At 41.9% G+C, this 16,703-nt stretch overlaps 1 protein-coding gene across 1 annotated transcript in view; it reads left to right on the top strand.

Annotated features, from left to right (window-relative positions):
- Positions 1 to 3,333: 3,333 nt before the first annotated feature.
- LOC134390234 (complement receptor type 1-like) overlaps positions 3,334 to 16,703 on the top strand; it is a 59,775-nt gene continuing 46,405 nt past the window's right edge. Inside the window, exon 1 of the mRNA XM_063113455.1 lies at positions 3,334 to 3,433. Coding sequence (XP_062969525.1) covers positions 3,334 to 3,433 — 100 coding nt within the window. The remainder of the gene's footprint in view (positions 3,434 to 16,703) is intronic.

The following is a 16,703-nucleotide window of genomic DNA, read 5'->3' as shown; positions in this document are numbered from 1 at the left end:
AGAATTACTGAAGTGACACCCTTGAGCAAGAGAGAGCAGACTGAATCTAGTGCACGAGAGGAGAGGTTATGCACAGGTAAGTGTGTGAACACGATAACTATACTAACAGGAGATAAAGGTTATTTGGGGGTGTGATGGTAGAGTTTGTGGATGCTCTCATGGGTTGCTTCTATTTTCTCAGTGAAAAAAGAGCAAAGTCACAAACAGAGATTAAGGTTGATGGAGGAGGTGTCAGAGTTCAACATCAAAATAAAAACATGAAACAATCATTTAGGAGAATGGAGCATTAAATGGACTAGACAAATAATAGGGGTAATGCCAAGCAGAACTATAATGGTCCATTTGAAATGAATTGTCATTAAAGTAAAACTAGTCACTGTGTAAAAATGACTATTTTTCTCCAGCTACATTCACTTTTCGTGGGTGCGGGGACAAGATAATGGAGAATTGACTGTAACCAGGATTGTTCTGTCTAATATGATAAAATGAGAGAAGGGGAGGGAGCTGAGCATGTTCACAAGACAGTGAGCACATGATGGAGCATGGGATTCAGCCTGGTGAGGATGAAGGTGAAGATACACAGGAGGTGAGAGACCAGGAGGTGGAGGTAGAATCGATGGGCTGCAGGTACTGAGGGCGACAAACATCGGTGGGCTCAGTTTCAGGTGCTAGAGGTGAACTAGGAGGGTAGAATTGGTAGATGGAGATTGGGATGGTTGAAATTATGGCAGGCTTGCAGTTATTATTGCGGGTCCTGGGGTACAGATGTGGACATCAGTGGCACAGTAGAGTGAAGGACAAGAACATTGGCAGAGAAGAGGTCAAGGCACTGGAAGGCAGGGTGTGCAAATACCATTGCTGTGAATATTGAAATCCCCAAGGACTGTGACAGGGGTAATAGTGGAGAAGACGTTCAGGAGCCAGGAGCTGAAACCTTCAAGGAATGAGGGGAGAAAGCAGATGCTAAGAGACGAGTGCAGAAGACGTGGGAAGGAGTGGCTATTCTGGCAGTGTGTGATGCAAGGCTGGGGCGTTGAATCTTCTCCTATTCCCTTTTCCTCTCCTACTACAATCTGGCTGCTTCTTCCATTGATTGTTCTGTTGAGATTAGCTTGGAAGGATGATATCAGATCCTTGAAAAGAATGATATTGGATGTACTATGTGATAAGATAGAGTCTTGGGAGAGAGCCTAATGGAAACTAATGAAAAGTAGGAAACATACCTGGCCTTTGGAACTAGCTTTGTCAACTAGAAAGGCAGGAGCTGAGACTTGAGTAAGAGCAACAGATGAATTAGAGAAGTGTTCTGGAATATTTGGATGAGCTAAGGCGATGCATCCTGTAGTGATATAGGTTTGTGGACCATACATGGGTCTTGATTGGCAAAGCTGCATTGAGCAAAGAAGTTTTCCATTTTGACCATCTTTACTCCACCATGAATCACAGTTATGCCTGGTGGAGAAAAGAGCTAACACATTTACTAATGTATCTGCTACGGTATCTTTTCAACTCTCATCTGTTCCCTTCTGCAGCATTTGATATTTAGAGTTATGCCACTCTCCACACAGCTCATTCCAACTCCAGCATTAGAAATAACTAACTCTTGTTTCCACCAATCTGTAAGTCTGAGTTCTTGTCTTAGGGTCCACTGACCTCCAAAGGTCCATGGCTAAAGCTGTATTTCAATGTAATTGGCTTTCTTTATAATCCTATATGCTTTATTTTATGCATTAAAAACATAGTCCTGAGAAGAGATTCATAAGCTTGACCAGCCAGCAGAGGGGTGTACAGACAGGTTACACAGAGATGTTAAGGACCCTGCATGGATGTGGCTCTTGTCCCATCCATTCCCTTTTTTGAAAGTCCTCTTGTTGTGCCTTTCTGGAAGTCCAGCCTCATAATCAACAAATTACCTATATTCCCAACCTGTACCTAAACATCCCCCCACCTCATGTATTCTATTCCCAAGTATTTCCCATTTAAAAGAAAAACAGAAAAGAAAAAAGCGTTTGATGCTCTCCCTTGAGGGAGCTACCCTCCCCCACCCACTAGTTTCCTATTGCTGCTTTAACAAATTACCTTTGGCTTAAAATGAATTTATTCTTTTAGAATTCCAGAGAGGTCAGACATCCAAAATGAGTCTTACAGGGCTAAGACCAAGGTGCTGGCAGGACTGGTTCCTTTTGAAGTCTCCAGGGGAGAGTCTCTTTCTTGCCTCTTCCAGCTTCTAGGGGCGGCCGGCATTCCTTGGCTCATGGCAGCAGCTCTGATCTCTGCTCTCCTCTCTGCTTTCTCCTACTGTTATCTACTGCCTTACTCTTATATAAGGATCCCGTGATTACATCAGCCCCACCTGGGTTATCCAGGTGCTATTCCCCATCTCAAGATCCTTCATTTAATTTATCTGCAAAGTCCCTTTTGCCATATTAGGTAACACTCATAGGTTCTGGGGGTTAGAATGTGGACATCTTTGGGGGGACATTATTCAGCCTACCACACACCCCATTCTCTCACCCTTGAATTCTTACCCCCCTGCCCTAAATTTGTCATTCTCTCATTTTTAATCCTGGTGCTATCTCTTGATTTCTTTCTTTTTCTCACCACCAGCTTTAATAGAGGAAATGAACAAATTCCAGTGCCTGAGCAAGTCCAGTGCATGCCGTCACCCACATCATCCTTGTTAGTTGTCCATTTTATCACCCCAGTCAAGGCTACCATCAAATCTCACTTGGATGATGGCAAAAGCCTCCTTACTGGTCTCCCGCATCCACTCTCGCTCTGTTCTAATCTAGTCTCCATTCCGTGCACGGTGTTATAGTCTAAAAACGTAAAGCTTATTCAACCGCTCCTTTAATCAGGCTTTCAGTGGCGCGGCCTACCTCAGTTCAGCATAAGGAAGCCGGTCCTTCGCGTTCTCTGTGCACCGTACACACCGCCTGCAACTGCCCTCAGCACAGAGCAGGCGTTGCATGAGCTGCCCACGCGGGTCCCTGCAAAGGGCAGGTCAGGGGGCGCGTGGAGGCTCAGCCGCGCGCACCCACCGCCGCCGCCTGGAGCGCAGGTCCCCACACGGGTGTCAGACTCTGCTCCTGTACCTGGGTCCCTAAGGTGGTCTCTGGGAGCGAAAATCCTTGGAAACAATGCAAATGAGAAGTCAGCTAGACTTTGCCCATTAAGGGGAAGCTGCGGTCAAAAGCTTTGCACCCGGAACCCCGCAGCCCTCCCCAGACCCTGGGCGCGCAGCCCGGCGACGGGTCTTGCTCCTCCGCGCCGCGCTGCCGTCACTTCCATTCTCTTCCAGATCGCGCCTGGTTTCTAGAAGCCCTCGGGAGGATGGCAGCCTCGTCCCCCAGGAGCCCGGAGACGGTCCCCTCCTGCTGCGGAGGCGCCCTCCTGGCGGCGCTGGTGCTGCTGGCGCTGCCGGCGGCCTGGGGTGAGACGCGGGCGGGCGGGCGGCCCCGGCGGTGCTGCAGCGGGCGGGGCGGGGATCGCCGCGTCCCGGGGACCCTGCTTGTCTCTGGGTCGGGCCCCCATCGGCAGGGGCTCCGCCACGCCGCGGCCGCGTGAACTCCCTGCCGTGGCCGTGCACGGTCTGCACCCGCGGCGGCAGCGCGTGTGCCGATCGCAGTGACAGCAAGGGGGCTGGAAACTGCACGGTCCTGGGTCCCAGCGCTGGGAACTGAAGTGGCAGGAAAGGCAACACACCTGGCTCAGTCTGTGTCCTTATCTGTGCAGCGGGGGTGCTGCCACCTCTACAGCTTTGTGCTGCTACTTAAATGGCATAAAGCGTGCAGTGCCTGACATAGCGCCTGTCTCTTAATCCGTTTCTGTCCCCTAACACCTCTGCACGTGGCTCCCAGGGGTGTTCAGACAAGCAGTTCTAGGAATGCAATTATCACCTGAAAACTGCCTGCGTCCGACTGTCCTTCCCTCCATCCCACCCCCCGGCCACCACCACCACCGTCGTCAGCACGCACTTCATTGAGCTCCTACTTTGAGACAGATCCCGTGCCGGGCTCTAGGGTTAGGAGAGCAAGCGAAGCTCCAGAACGCTCGGTGCAACTAGTCACAGGTAGAAGGGATAGGACAGATGGTCACATGTGGCACTTTAGAGAACTGTTTAGAAAAATAAAGCCTGTTATAACTACTATGGAAATTTTAAAGCTCCATCTCCCCTTCCTTCTTCACTTCAAAGAGGTAAACGTCTCTAATTAGAACCCTTCTCGTATTATTTTTGGCCTCCCCGGAAGTCCCCTTGGTTGCTTAGACTCATTGGCAACTGTCTCAGGTGAAATGACAGTCTGGATTACTTTTGTCCAGTCTCTTCCTGACAACTCAACAGTTTGCTCTTTCCTGCCACTAGACATTTCGTATTCATTATTTGATTGCTCCTTCTCTGTCAAGAAAGGAAAAAAGAAAGCCAAGTTTCACAAAAGTTGTTCTTAATATTTTATCTCCTTAGGCATCAGAAAGTAATATGTCAGGTGAAGAGATGTGATAAAACCTAAAATTTTATTTTTAGAAGAGAAACATGTCAAGTAAGTTAAGCAATCTGTCGTCAATGCTTAGAAATTTCTGTGGTCATCACGAGCACCTGGCCCCCTTCTTAAGGGAATATTTTTATAGTTTGCCCCCTGTCTATTAAGTTACTGTTATAAACAATCCCACACGATGTTAATTACAAAAAAATTTTTACTAAGGTTATTATAATAACCTTCAAATTTGAAACAGCCTAAACTAAACTACCTAGTAATTTAGTTGCCACAGTAATTTAAAGAAAATGCTGATGGAATGTCTCCAGTGTTCATGGCACTTTAGAATCTAAAAAAAGTATGAGAGAGCGCTATGCCTCCAAGGTGTATGAATATAGAAGTAGGTGGTGGGGACTTATGAAATCTCCTTAATTAGGAGGCCAGAGTTCTGAATTTTCCAGCCTCTCCTACTTACTGGTGTGGGGGCCTTAGACAAAGCAAGTCAACTAACACCCCTGACCTTCAATCTCCATGTGTATAAAATGAACACAACTGACATCCTGCTATCTGAGAGGCTTATTGTAAAAATCAGATGAGGTGCTCCATGTGACAGTGTTTTGTAATCTGAAAACCCCTGCGCGTATATAAGAAACCATGACTAAGAAGTCACGCTAAAGGCTACAGGCAACTGAAAAGGAGAAATGTCAGCTCCAATGATCAGAAAAGGCAGAGTGGAAGGAGGATGTCTTTAGCAGTGCTGAAAGAGTGAATCTAAAAACAGGTGGTACAAGATGATTCACGGGAATATTTATTTTTATATAAAACATAGCAGAGGAATTAGGATTATTTCGTTATTATAAGGTACTCACACTACCTGTGAAGTGGTTTAATGTTATTTGAAAGTGGACTTGGATTTTTCGTGACTGTATATTGCAAACCCTCGGGCAACCAATAAAAATAATACAAAAGAAGTATGCATGATATGTTAATATGGGAGAAAAAATGGAATGACATAAAATGCTGAATTAAAACCGTAACAGGCAGAAAAATAGTGGAAGACAAAAATAGGAACAAAGAACAAAGGCAACATTTAGAAAACAGTAACAAACATGGCCGATGTTAAACCAATTATATCAATAATCACTTTGGGAATCAATGATCTAAATGCAGCAATTAAAAGGCAGAGATTGTCAGAGTGGATCAAGAAACAAGATCCAACTATATGTTGTCTATAATAAATCCACTTTAAAGATACTAGTAAAGACATGTATATTAAAAGTAAATGGATGGTAAAATATATACCATGCTAATGCTAGTCAAAAGAAAGCAGGAATAGCTATGTAGATTTCAGACAGAGCAGACTTCAGACCCAGAAAAGGGATAAGGGATAAAGAGCAGCATTACATATGCTGATTCTACAACAAGACATAACAATCCTTCATGTGTATGTGCCTAAGGGCAGAGCATCAAAATATGTGAGACAAAAACTGATAGCACTGCAAGGGGAAATAAATGCATCTACTATTACAGTTTGAGACTTTAAAACCTCTCTATCAGAAATGGACAGTTTCAGCAGGCAGAAAATCACTGAAGACATAGTTGAACTCAATAGCACCTTCAATCAACTGGATATAAGTGACGTGGATTGACTGTTTAATACACATTTTTCTGAGGCTCACATGAAACATTTACCAAGATAGACCACATTCCGGGCCATAAAAATAGCAAACCAATGAAGCATTACCAGGGCAGTGTTTAATACAGGGTGGACTCTGGCGCCCTCACCTGGTACTTGTCAGGTCTTGTTCTGTGATCTCTGCTATGTAAAGCTGCAAGGTAAAGAGTTCGTTTGCTTTCTGTGCTTTGAGATGTATTTCAGTTTACATATGCTTGGATGAGTGGATTTATGGTTTAAATTATCCAGTTGTATCTAAAGTAAACTTCACAATTGAACAAGTAACTTCAAAAATGTCCTGCACAGAAATATTGGGGAAAGATAATAAAGCCAACTTCAGCAAACACGAAATGGGAGAGCTGACAATCACAGCTGACCAAAAGCCGATAAAAACAAAAAGTCTAGAAAACTAGTTTAAATTTAGCTTTACATCCACTATTAAGTGAGAAACTTGCTGTGATTGTATTCTGTCTCTTTAAATATTATTGATTGTATCTAGTTATCCCGGGAGCAAAGCATTTAAAATATTTGTTTCATCTTTATTACACTTGTTTAAATTTCTATTTATGTATATAATGTATATAACATTAGTGTGCATGTATAATCTATAATTTTTTTGTCAGTGCATGCTTTTTAAAGATTTTTTTTACTGATATAGTTTGTAAAGCTACACAACTACGCCAGTTGTTGAGTAAGGCAAATCATAACTGAAGCCAAGATGTTTCATTATATTACTTATATTAAGTTTCCATTTATATTGTCAGAGCTAGGGCTCAGACCCTTGTAAACCACTGTTTATACTGGGTCCCCAGATCCCTCATAAACCAGGCTGGATCCCTAGACCCCTCACACGCAGGTCCATGCTAGGTAATTGGGAAAGATCCCAGGAGCTGCTGGCAGATGACACGAGCTCAGTCCTCAGCAATGGCAGCAGCAGCTTACAGGTCTGGCAGTGGTGGCAGCCTCTCGGAGGGTCCCAGTGGCACTGGAAGCAATAGCTTGCAACAGCTTGCAGCAGCAGCCTCCCCATGCCCCCCCCCCCGTGGTATCCCAGGGGTGGGAGGCACTGGGATCAGAGCCACTTATCCTTTATACTTAAGTCCATAATTTAAGCACATGCACATTTACATCAAATGCTTGGCAAGATTCTGAACATCGGAGGGACCCTGACCATTTTCCTAACAATAAATCACCCAGTTTCAGGTATTTTGTTATAAGCAACGGAAATAGACTAATACAATGAATATTTAAATTATACAATTTGAGGACTTTTGACATATGTATGCACCATGAAACCATCACCAAAATCAAGACAATAAGGGTTTCCATCACTCCCCACCCCTACAGAGTTCCCTTATGCCCCTTTGTAATCCATCCATCCCCCCACCTTCTTCTCTAAGCAAACTCCGACCTGCTTTCTCTTACTACAGATTGACTTGACTTTCTAGAATTTCATATAAATTGAGTCACTCAGTTTTTCCTTTTTTTCCGTCTTGCTTTCACATAGCATAATTATTTTGAGATTTATCCAGGTTGTTAATATAAAAAAATATTCTTTTTGTTGCTGAATAACATTCAATTGTATAAATGAATATACCTTAATTTAGTTTATCCATTCACCTGTTGAAGGACATGCTTCGCTTATTTCCAACACCTGGCATGGTCTTGTTAATTTTAGCAATTCTAGTAGGTGTGTATTGTGATCTCATGTGGTTTTTGTCTTGGATGACACAGCCCACTTCAAATACTCCTGATTCAAACCTTCCATTCAAATCAGGTTGACTTATTCTGTGCTATAAGCACAATTACCTCATTATTACTTCTGTGTCTTTGTTCAAATATGAGCTGTCAACCCAAAGTACACTCTGCTCCCTATTCATACTCTACTCTCTAATAAAGGGAACTGCAAATGTTTTGCTTAAGGAACTATGTTGGGAAAATATAGGAAAATGGTCAGGGCCCCTCAGATGTTCAGAACCTTGCCAAGCATTTGATGTAAATGTGCATGTACGTCCAGGTGTTCCTTGGTTATTGTCTAACGTAATTGCTCAGGTGAACCCAGGTGTTCTGGGTTATGGACTTAAGTATAAAGGATAAGTGGCTCTGATCCACAGCGCCTCTCACCTCCGGGATGTCCCGGGGTGGGGGGGGCATGGGGAAGCCACTACTGCTGCTAGAGGCTGTTGCTGCCAGGGCCCCCAGGACCCTCCAAGAGGCCGCCACCACCACCACCAGACCTGCAAGCTGCTGGACCTGTAAGCTGCTGCTGCCGTTGCTAAGGACTGAGTTCATGTTATCTGCCAACAGCTCCCAGGATCTTTCCCAATTACCTAGCAAGGACCCAGCTGAGGGGTCTGGTGACCCAGTCTGTACAATAGGTTTGAAGCGTCTGAGCCCTAGCCCTGCCAATACAAATGGAAACTTAGTATAACTAAAATAATAAAACATTTTGGCTTTAGTTATGACTTGCCTTACTTGACAGCTGGCATAGTTGTGTAGCTTTACATTTATAAAGAAAACATTTATTGCTTACAGTTTCCGAGGCTGGGAAGTCCAAAGTCCATCTGGTGGTGGCATAATAAAGGCCATACCAATGAGATATCTGATGTAAATGAGGAGTTTATTAGAAACTGGGGCAAAGATCACCTTTGCTATGAGCTGACTCATAGGAACTTGGCTGCATTGTGTCCTTGCCCTAGGACTTTGTGGAAGTTGGAACTTAATAGTTGTGAACCAGAATACCTGGCAGAATAAATTTCTAAGCAGCAAAGCATTAAGGAAGCCGCATGACTACTTGCAACAGCCTATGCTGAGTTATGGCGGCAAAGCCACGACATAAAGCCAGAATTTAAAAGGGAAGCAGAGTGTAAAGATTTGGAAGATTTGCAGCCTGGCCATGTGGTAGAGAAGCAGAGAGCATTTTCAGAAGAAAAATTCAATGGTACTAAGAAGATTAACACAAAAGAATGGGCTTATCACGAGAAGGGGAAAAGGCCTTGAAGGCATTGCAGAAGCCTTGGGGGCCAACTCTTCCATTTCAGGCCCAAAGGCCCAGGGAGACAGAATAGTCTTGGGGAACAGGCTTGAGGTGCCCCTCACAGGCTCACTGCTCAAAGTCACCTCTGAAAGCTGCTTCTAGCGCCAGCACCCCAGCTGCTTTGGCTGCTCCAGCCATGGCTAAATTGACCCCAGGTGTGGCTGGACCCACAGCTTTGGAAGATACAAGCTGGAAGCCTTGGTGGCATCCATGTGGTGTTAGGTTTGCAGGCTCGCAGAATGCCAGAGCTGTGGAGTCTTGGGAGCCTCCACCTAGATTTCAGAGAACGTATGGAAAAGTCTGGGGGCCCAGAAAGAGATCTGCAGGGGCAGAGTCACCGGAGACAACCTTCACTAGAGCAATGCCGAGTGGAAATGTGGGGTTGGAGTTGCAGCAGAGAAACCCCATCAGCTCCATGTCTAGTGAAGCCATGAGAGCAGGACCACCATGGAGACCACAGACCTGTGAAACTACCAGCATGCAACACCAACCTGGGAAAGCTAAAGCATTACCTGAAACCAGGAAAGCCACAGGAGCAGAGCTGCCAGAGGACTTGGGGACCCAACTCCACACCAGCGTGCAGAGGACATTGAACATAGATTCAGGTTACAAGATTCACCAGCTTTAAGATTTGATTCCTGCCCTGCTGGGTTTTGGACTTGTTTGGCACCTGTTTCTCCTTTCTTTTGGACTATTTCTCCCTTTTGGAATGGGAATATATACCCTATGTTTGTCCCACCATTGTATCTTGGAAGTAGATAACTTGTATTGATTTCAGATAGGACTTCGAACTTTGGACTTTTGAGCTGAAACAAGTTAAGACTTTGGGGATGAAATGAATGCATTTGCATGTGAAAAGGACATGAGTTTTGGGAGGCCAGGGGTGGAATGTGGTGGATTGAATTATGTCCCCCCAAAACTCACGAAAACATGAATTGTGTCCCCCAAGTTTCATGTATTAGAAACTTAGCCCCCACTGTGACTGTTAAGAGGGTGGTAAATCCTATTATGGTAATTGAGAGGTGGAGCCTTGAAGAGGTGATTGGATTGCAGGACCGTGTAGTAGTGAATGGATTAAATATGGTGGTCAGGGGTGTGGTTCTGAGGGCTTAAAAAGAAGAGGAGAGTCTGTCTTGCTCTCTCTGCTCTCTCTGCTTCCACCATCTTGCAATGTGAGACCCCTGGATCACTGTCACCACCACCAGATGGACTTTGGATTTCCCAGCCTCAGAAACCGTAAGCAATAAATTTCATTTTCTTTATAAATCACCCAGTTCTACGTATTTTGTGATAAGCCACAGAAACGTACTAATAACACTCATCAATTACAGTATGTTATATATCCTAGAGCTATAAAAAGTGCACTTTTTAAAAACTATGGTAGGTCTTGTTTGTGGGGTTCACTTTGGTGTATTTATCACAGGAGCTAGCCATAATTTGGGGGATTGGTAGTAAAGGAAGAAACAGAAACTAGGCTAATCTTTCTCTATCGAAGGCCCATATATTTTTTTTATTTGGGCTATTGCACAAATTTACATTTTTGTTATTACATATATGCTTCATATACTACAACTCTAGTAAGAATTTTAGGTAATTAAAGGAAGGGAATGTCATTCCAAGAAGAGTTCATTCAATTCGTTGCCTTGCTTTAGATATCTTTCTTTCCTCTCTTTGTGAAATCTGCTGTGACATTCAGCCTTTTCCCATAAAACTTTTGGCACCACGAGCTCCACTTGGAATCTCTTCCCTTGTCCAGCAACAATGGGTAAGACAAATATCAAAATTATATTCATCCCACATATCAACTAGAGAAAAGGTGAAGGCATAACCTTTGAAATCACAGGAACTGTTTTCTACTCAGCAGTCTTTTTGTTTGGTCAGGTTTTTTTTCACTGTTTATCACAATGGTTCTCAAAGTGTTATCTATCAAAATCACCTGTGAATCTTTGTAAAAATATAGATTCCTGGGCTCTAACCCAGACCTACTGAATTAGAGCTTCTTGGGATGTAGTCTGGACTCTTGATGATTTTTTAAGTTTTATATGTGATTCATCATTTATTTGTTCATTGCAACAAATATGCATTGAGTGTTTGTAATTGAGTGCTAAGCACCTGGTCTAGGTATTAATTTAGAGGAACATAAAGCACATGGTCTCTTGCCCTCATATTATGCGTGTTTAGTATCTATGGAGAGAAATATTTTTAAAAGCATACAAACTTAAAAAGCACAAATTGTAATAATAAAATAGTATGGATATAAGAGGAAAAGTAAAAGATCTGATTAGAAATTATGGGATGGGATAGAGCAAAGTAGTTTAGATTCCAAAGCCTTGACAGAGTCAGGGAAGTCTTCAGTGAGGAAGTGCCATTTAGCAGAGACCTGGAGAAAGTGTGGAAGTTAGAGTGAATATAAAAGTTAAAAAATAAAAATAAAAGAGATCAGTGGTGGCCAGGGTCTCAGGGAAGGACGGAGGAATAAGAGGGATGAATAGGTGCAGCACAGAGGATTTTTAGGGCAGTTAAACTATTCTGTCTAATATTGTAATGGTGAAAACATGACATTATGCACTTGGCAAAACCATAGAACTGTACAACACAAAGAGGGAATCCTAATGTAAATTTTAGTTTATAATAATGAACCAATATTGGTTCACAAATGTAACAAATGTACCACACTAATGGAAGATGTTATTAACAGGAGAAATGGTGTGTTTGGCAGGGGGGTGGGGGAGATGTGAACTGTACTTCCGGCTCAACCTTCCTGTAAACCTAAAATTGCTATAAAAATGAAGTCTATTAAAACAAACAAAAAGTCTATAAAAGGAATATCATAGACGGGAAAGAAGGTATGTCTTCAGGAAACTGAAAGAAGAGAAAGGGCTACAGCTCAACTAGGAGACAGAAGCAAGAAACAGGCGGTGTGTATTAGTCCGTTTCTGTGGTTTATAACAGAGATACCTGCAACTGGGTGATTTGTAAGAAAACCAAATGTATTGCTTACAGTTTCTGAGGCTGGGAAGTCCAAAGTCCAGGGAACACATCCTGTGAAGGTCTGCCTTGGTGGTGGCTTCAGCAACACAGGGTATGACGTTGAAAGAGAGTGGAAGCAGAGAGAGAGAGACTCTGATGTGCTCTCCTTTTAAAGACCCTCAAATTGTGAACCTACTAGTGTGCAAGTCCAGCTGGCGAGAGCTGAAGCATAGCCTCAGACCAGGAAAGCCATAGAAGCGGAGCTGCCTGAGGACTTGGGGACCCAACCCCCACACCAGTGTGCAGAGGACATTGAACATGGAGTCAAGGTACATGATTCTTCAGCTTTAAGATTTGATTCCTGCCCTGCTGGGTTTTTGGACTTGCTTAGTACCTGTTTCTCCATTTTTTCCCCCCTATTTCTTCCTTTTTGAACAGGAATATGTACCCTATGCTTATCCCTCATTGTATCCTGGAAGTAGGTAGCTTATTTTGATTTCACAGATGGGACTTTGAACTTTGGACTCTCGAGTTGAAACAAGTTAAGACTTTGGGGATGGAATGATTGTATTTACTTGTGAGGACATAAACTTTGGGGGACAGGGGCAGAATGATATAGATCGAATTGTGTTCCCCAGATTTATGTATGAGAAGTTTGATCCCCACTGTGACAACAGAAACTTATTCTCTTATAGTTCTGGAGGCCGAAATCAAAAATGGATCTGTAGGGCTGTGCTCCCTCTGGAGGCTGCTGGGGGGAGTGGGTTTCCTTGCTCTTTCTAGTTTTTAGAGTCTTCGTACATCCTTTGGCTCATGGCTTTCTTTCTCTACCTTCTAAGCCAGCTGCATAGCATCTTCGAATATCCTTCTTCTGTCTCCCTTGACCCTCTTGCCTCCTACTTATAAGGACTCTTGAGATTATATTTAGGGTCCACCCAGATAACCCAGGATAATCTGCCCATCTCAAGATTCTCAGTCACATCTGCAAAGCCCTTTTACTATAGAAGGTAACATTCATAGGCACCAGGGAGTAGGGCATGGATATCACTGGGAGGTCATTACTTAGCCTCACACTTTTCTTTATAAATTTTCAAAATTTTATCTGAGCCTGGTGAGTGAGTCCATTACCATTAGGGTCCAGCTTAGCAGCAAGTAAGTACAGTCCAATAAACAGCCTGCAGTAGCTATGCTGGATATGACTAGTGGCGGTTTGAAATATATGTAGAATTTAAATACATGAAAGTGATAGAACAGAAGACAGAAAATGCTGATTCCACTTACTTCCTTTCTATGGGTTTTGCATTGTTGAGGAAATGATCATTGTTAATGAGATGGTAATATGTTAAGGATCATGTTATCTTTAAAGGAACAATAAAAGAATGTGTAACAAATAATCTAATTAAAGGAAATAGAAGGAAATAACATAATTAATAATTATTAAATATTCATAGACCATTCCAAGTTAAAGACAAAGATTGTTATATGGCCACATTTGCCGAATGGTAGGTCAAGGGGCCCTGGAGGCTTCAGTAAGCTCACAAGATTTTCAATTTTTACTGGAAACAGCAATATTTGACATCTCTCAGATTCTGTATAAACAACAAACTACTAGCTCTTAGTTGCTCCCAGCTCCAACGTTAGATCACACTTGGTTCCTCTTGATGACACCGAATTTTGGAAAGCAGCATTTTCAGCCGTTGCTGTGATAAAGAAAAAGTACCACCTGAAAATTAATGTGGGATAGGGAATGAAGTGGCAGTTTTCAATCTGACTCCAAGGTCTGGGAAGTTGAGTAGTACACAACATCCCATTTTTAAGTAATTGTGATTCACATAGACTTATTAAGTTGTTTGAACCTACTTATTTAATACAACTGTTAAGTATTTCTTTTAGGCTAGGAATGCTGTGAAACGATTACTGAGACTCTGATGGCACTTAGAACTGAGTAAGTTTGGGAACTTCTATCATAAATGAATTAGAAATAAAAACTATGATGCATACAGAAGAGACAGTATATGTGTTCAGAGACAGAATAGAAGAATATAAAAGGATGGAAAACATACGATGCAAAAAAATATATATAGCTAGTTTGGCAAATGTGGCATTATGACAATCTTTGTCTTTAAATTATCATTGTGTGTTTACAGTAGTTCTCCTTATCTGTGTTTTCTCTTCCTTGACTTCGGTTACATGTGGTCAACTGTGGTCCAAAAGTTCCAGAAATATGGGCCGGCCCGTGGCTCACTCGGGAGAGTGTGGTGCTGATAACACCAAGGCCACGGGTTCAGATTCCACATAGGAATGGCTGGTTGCTCACTGGGTGAGCGTGGTGCTGACAACACCAAGTCAAGGGTTAAGATCCCCTTACCGGTCATCTTTTTTTAAAAAAAAAAAAGTTCCAGAAATAAACAATTTGTTTTAAATTGCATGCCCTTTTGAGTTGTGTGATGAAATCTCACCTTCCTGCTTTGTTCAGTCCAGGGCATGAAGCAACCCTTTGTCAAGTGGATCCACACCGTCCGTGCTGCTCACACGTCAGTCACTCAGCAGCTGTCTGGGTTATCAGATTGATAACCCAGATGTGTCACGGTCTTGCAGTGCTTGTATTCAAGTAACCCTTTTTACTAAATAACAGCCTCAACGTGCAAGAGTAGTGATGTTGGCAATTGGATATGCCAAAGAGAAGTAGGAAAGTGCTTCCTTTAAATAAAAAAGTAAAAGTTCTCAACTTAATAGGGAAAGAAAAAAATCATATGCTGAAGTTGCTAAGATCTATGATAAGATTTATCAGTGAAATTGTAAACAAGGAAAAATAAATTTGTGCTAGTTTTGCTGTCACACCTCAAACCGCAATAGTTACATGGTAAGTGCTAAGTTAAGATGAAAAAGGCATTAAATTTGTGCATGAAAGACATGAACAGACACCCATTCTGATTGGCAATTGGGTCTGGTACTATCTGTGGTTTCAGGCCTCCACTGTGGGTCTTAGAACATATCCCCCAATAGGAGGGACTACTGTATATGTTTAAAATAATTATTTCTATATGGGGGACTAAGTCTGTCATCTGTTTTTTATTTGTCCCACACACAAAAAAAATAGACAAAGTAGAATTTGAGGCAAGATTCATTACTAGAGATATCTTATTATAATAAAAGGGTTGATCTACCACAAAATAGAGCAATTTTAATTTTTACGAACGTAATAACATAACCTCATAATATATAAAAGATGGACAGAATTAGAAGAGAAAAAGACAAATGTACAATAAAATGGAATAATTTAACACAACTTTTTAAGTATCTGGTAGAATAAGCAGACCTCCAAAAAAATCAGTATATGGAAGATCTGAACAAATATGATTAACAGATTGGACCTCACTGACATATCCACAGCACTGCACCACTACCACAGTAGATACATTTTTTACATGGACACATGCTACAGTTACCGCAGTTGACCATGTGATGAGTCATAAAATGTCTCAATCAATTTGAAAAATTAATAATAAATATACAGCTGAAAAAAGCCCTCAAACATTACTAAATTATGCAAAACATTTCTAAATAAGACATGGGTCAATAAGGAAATCACATAGCAATTATCAAATATTTTGAACTGAAAAAAAAAGAAATATGGCACATCAGAACTTATGGAATGCAACTAAATCTGTGCTTAGAATAAAAATAGTCTAACATGCTTATTTTGGAAACTATATCAAGCTGAAAATTTTTAAACTCTCGGTAATCATCTCAAGAAATTTATTTTTTAAAAAAGAGCAGGAAATAAACATGAAGAAAATAGCAGTAAAGAAAACAAAACTAAGAGCAGAATCAACAGAGCCAAAAGTTGGTTTTTTGACATTAATAAAATTCTCTGGCCTCAGTCTACCCTCCAAAATTTGAAGTAATTAGTAGGCGAGATGGGGAATCACAGAAATAAAAATAAAAGCAAAAAAAAAAAAAGAAGAGATTTCTAAAACTAAGGTAAAATGACATTTTTCCAACAGATATTTTTCTTGATTAGAGTGTGACTCTAAATGGTGTCTTTATTGCTTTAACTTAAATCTACTAGGCCTTAAAGGGAGGTAGCTGAGTTTAGAACAATTTAACTTCAGATATGTATCAGAAAACAAACTTTCATAGTGTGAAGTGTAGCTTCCGTTGCTGAGCTCTGTCCAGCTTCTCCTTGTGCTGAAATGATTGGTTTTGGCAACAGACTTCCAACAGTGGTGACTGCTCCTGAGGGCCAAAGCGACTAGGCTCACACACCTAGATTTGGGTGTACAACTGAGAGGGGAGAGGGATGAAGAAATGCAAGGAGAGTGCATCTTAGTACACGAGAGAAAGATAAATGAGGACGGATATATGAAGCCCAAGCACGGGTGCTTCCTGATCAGCTAAAATTTGAAGCTGTAAGATAGGAGCTTCTTCTCAGTGAAAGACTGTCTATGCATATAGCTTAATTGCCTTTAAAATAGCAGTGGCATTTTAATGGGCAGATGCTGATTTTTATTTTATTTTATTTTTTTAAAAAGAGCTCATTTCTAAG

Source organism: Cynocephalus volans, chromosome 11, assembly GCF_027409185.1.
Source record: "Cynocephalus volans isolate mCynVol1 chromosome 11, mCynVol1.pri, whole genome shotgun sequence".
NCBI classification, from domain to species: Eukaryota; Metazoa; Chordata; class Mammalia; order Dermoptera; family Cynocephalidae; genus Cynocephalus; species Cynocephalus volans.
The sequence above is the reverse complement of the archived record's forward strand: the minus strand, read 5'-3'. Positions and strand labels throughout refer to the sequence as shown.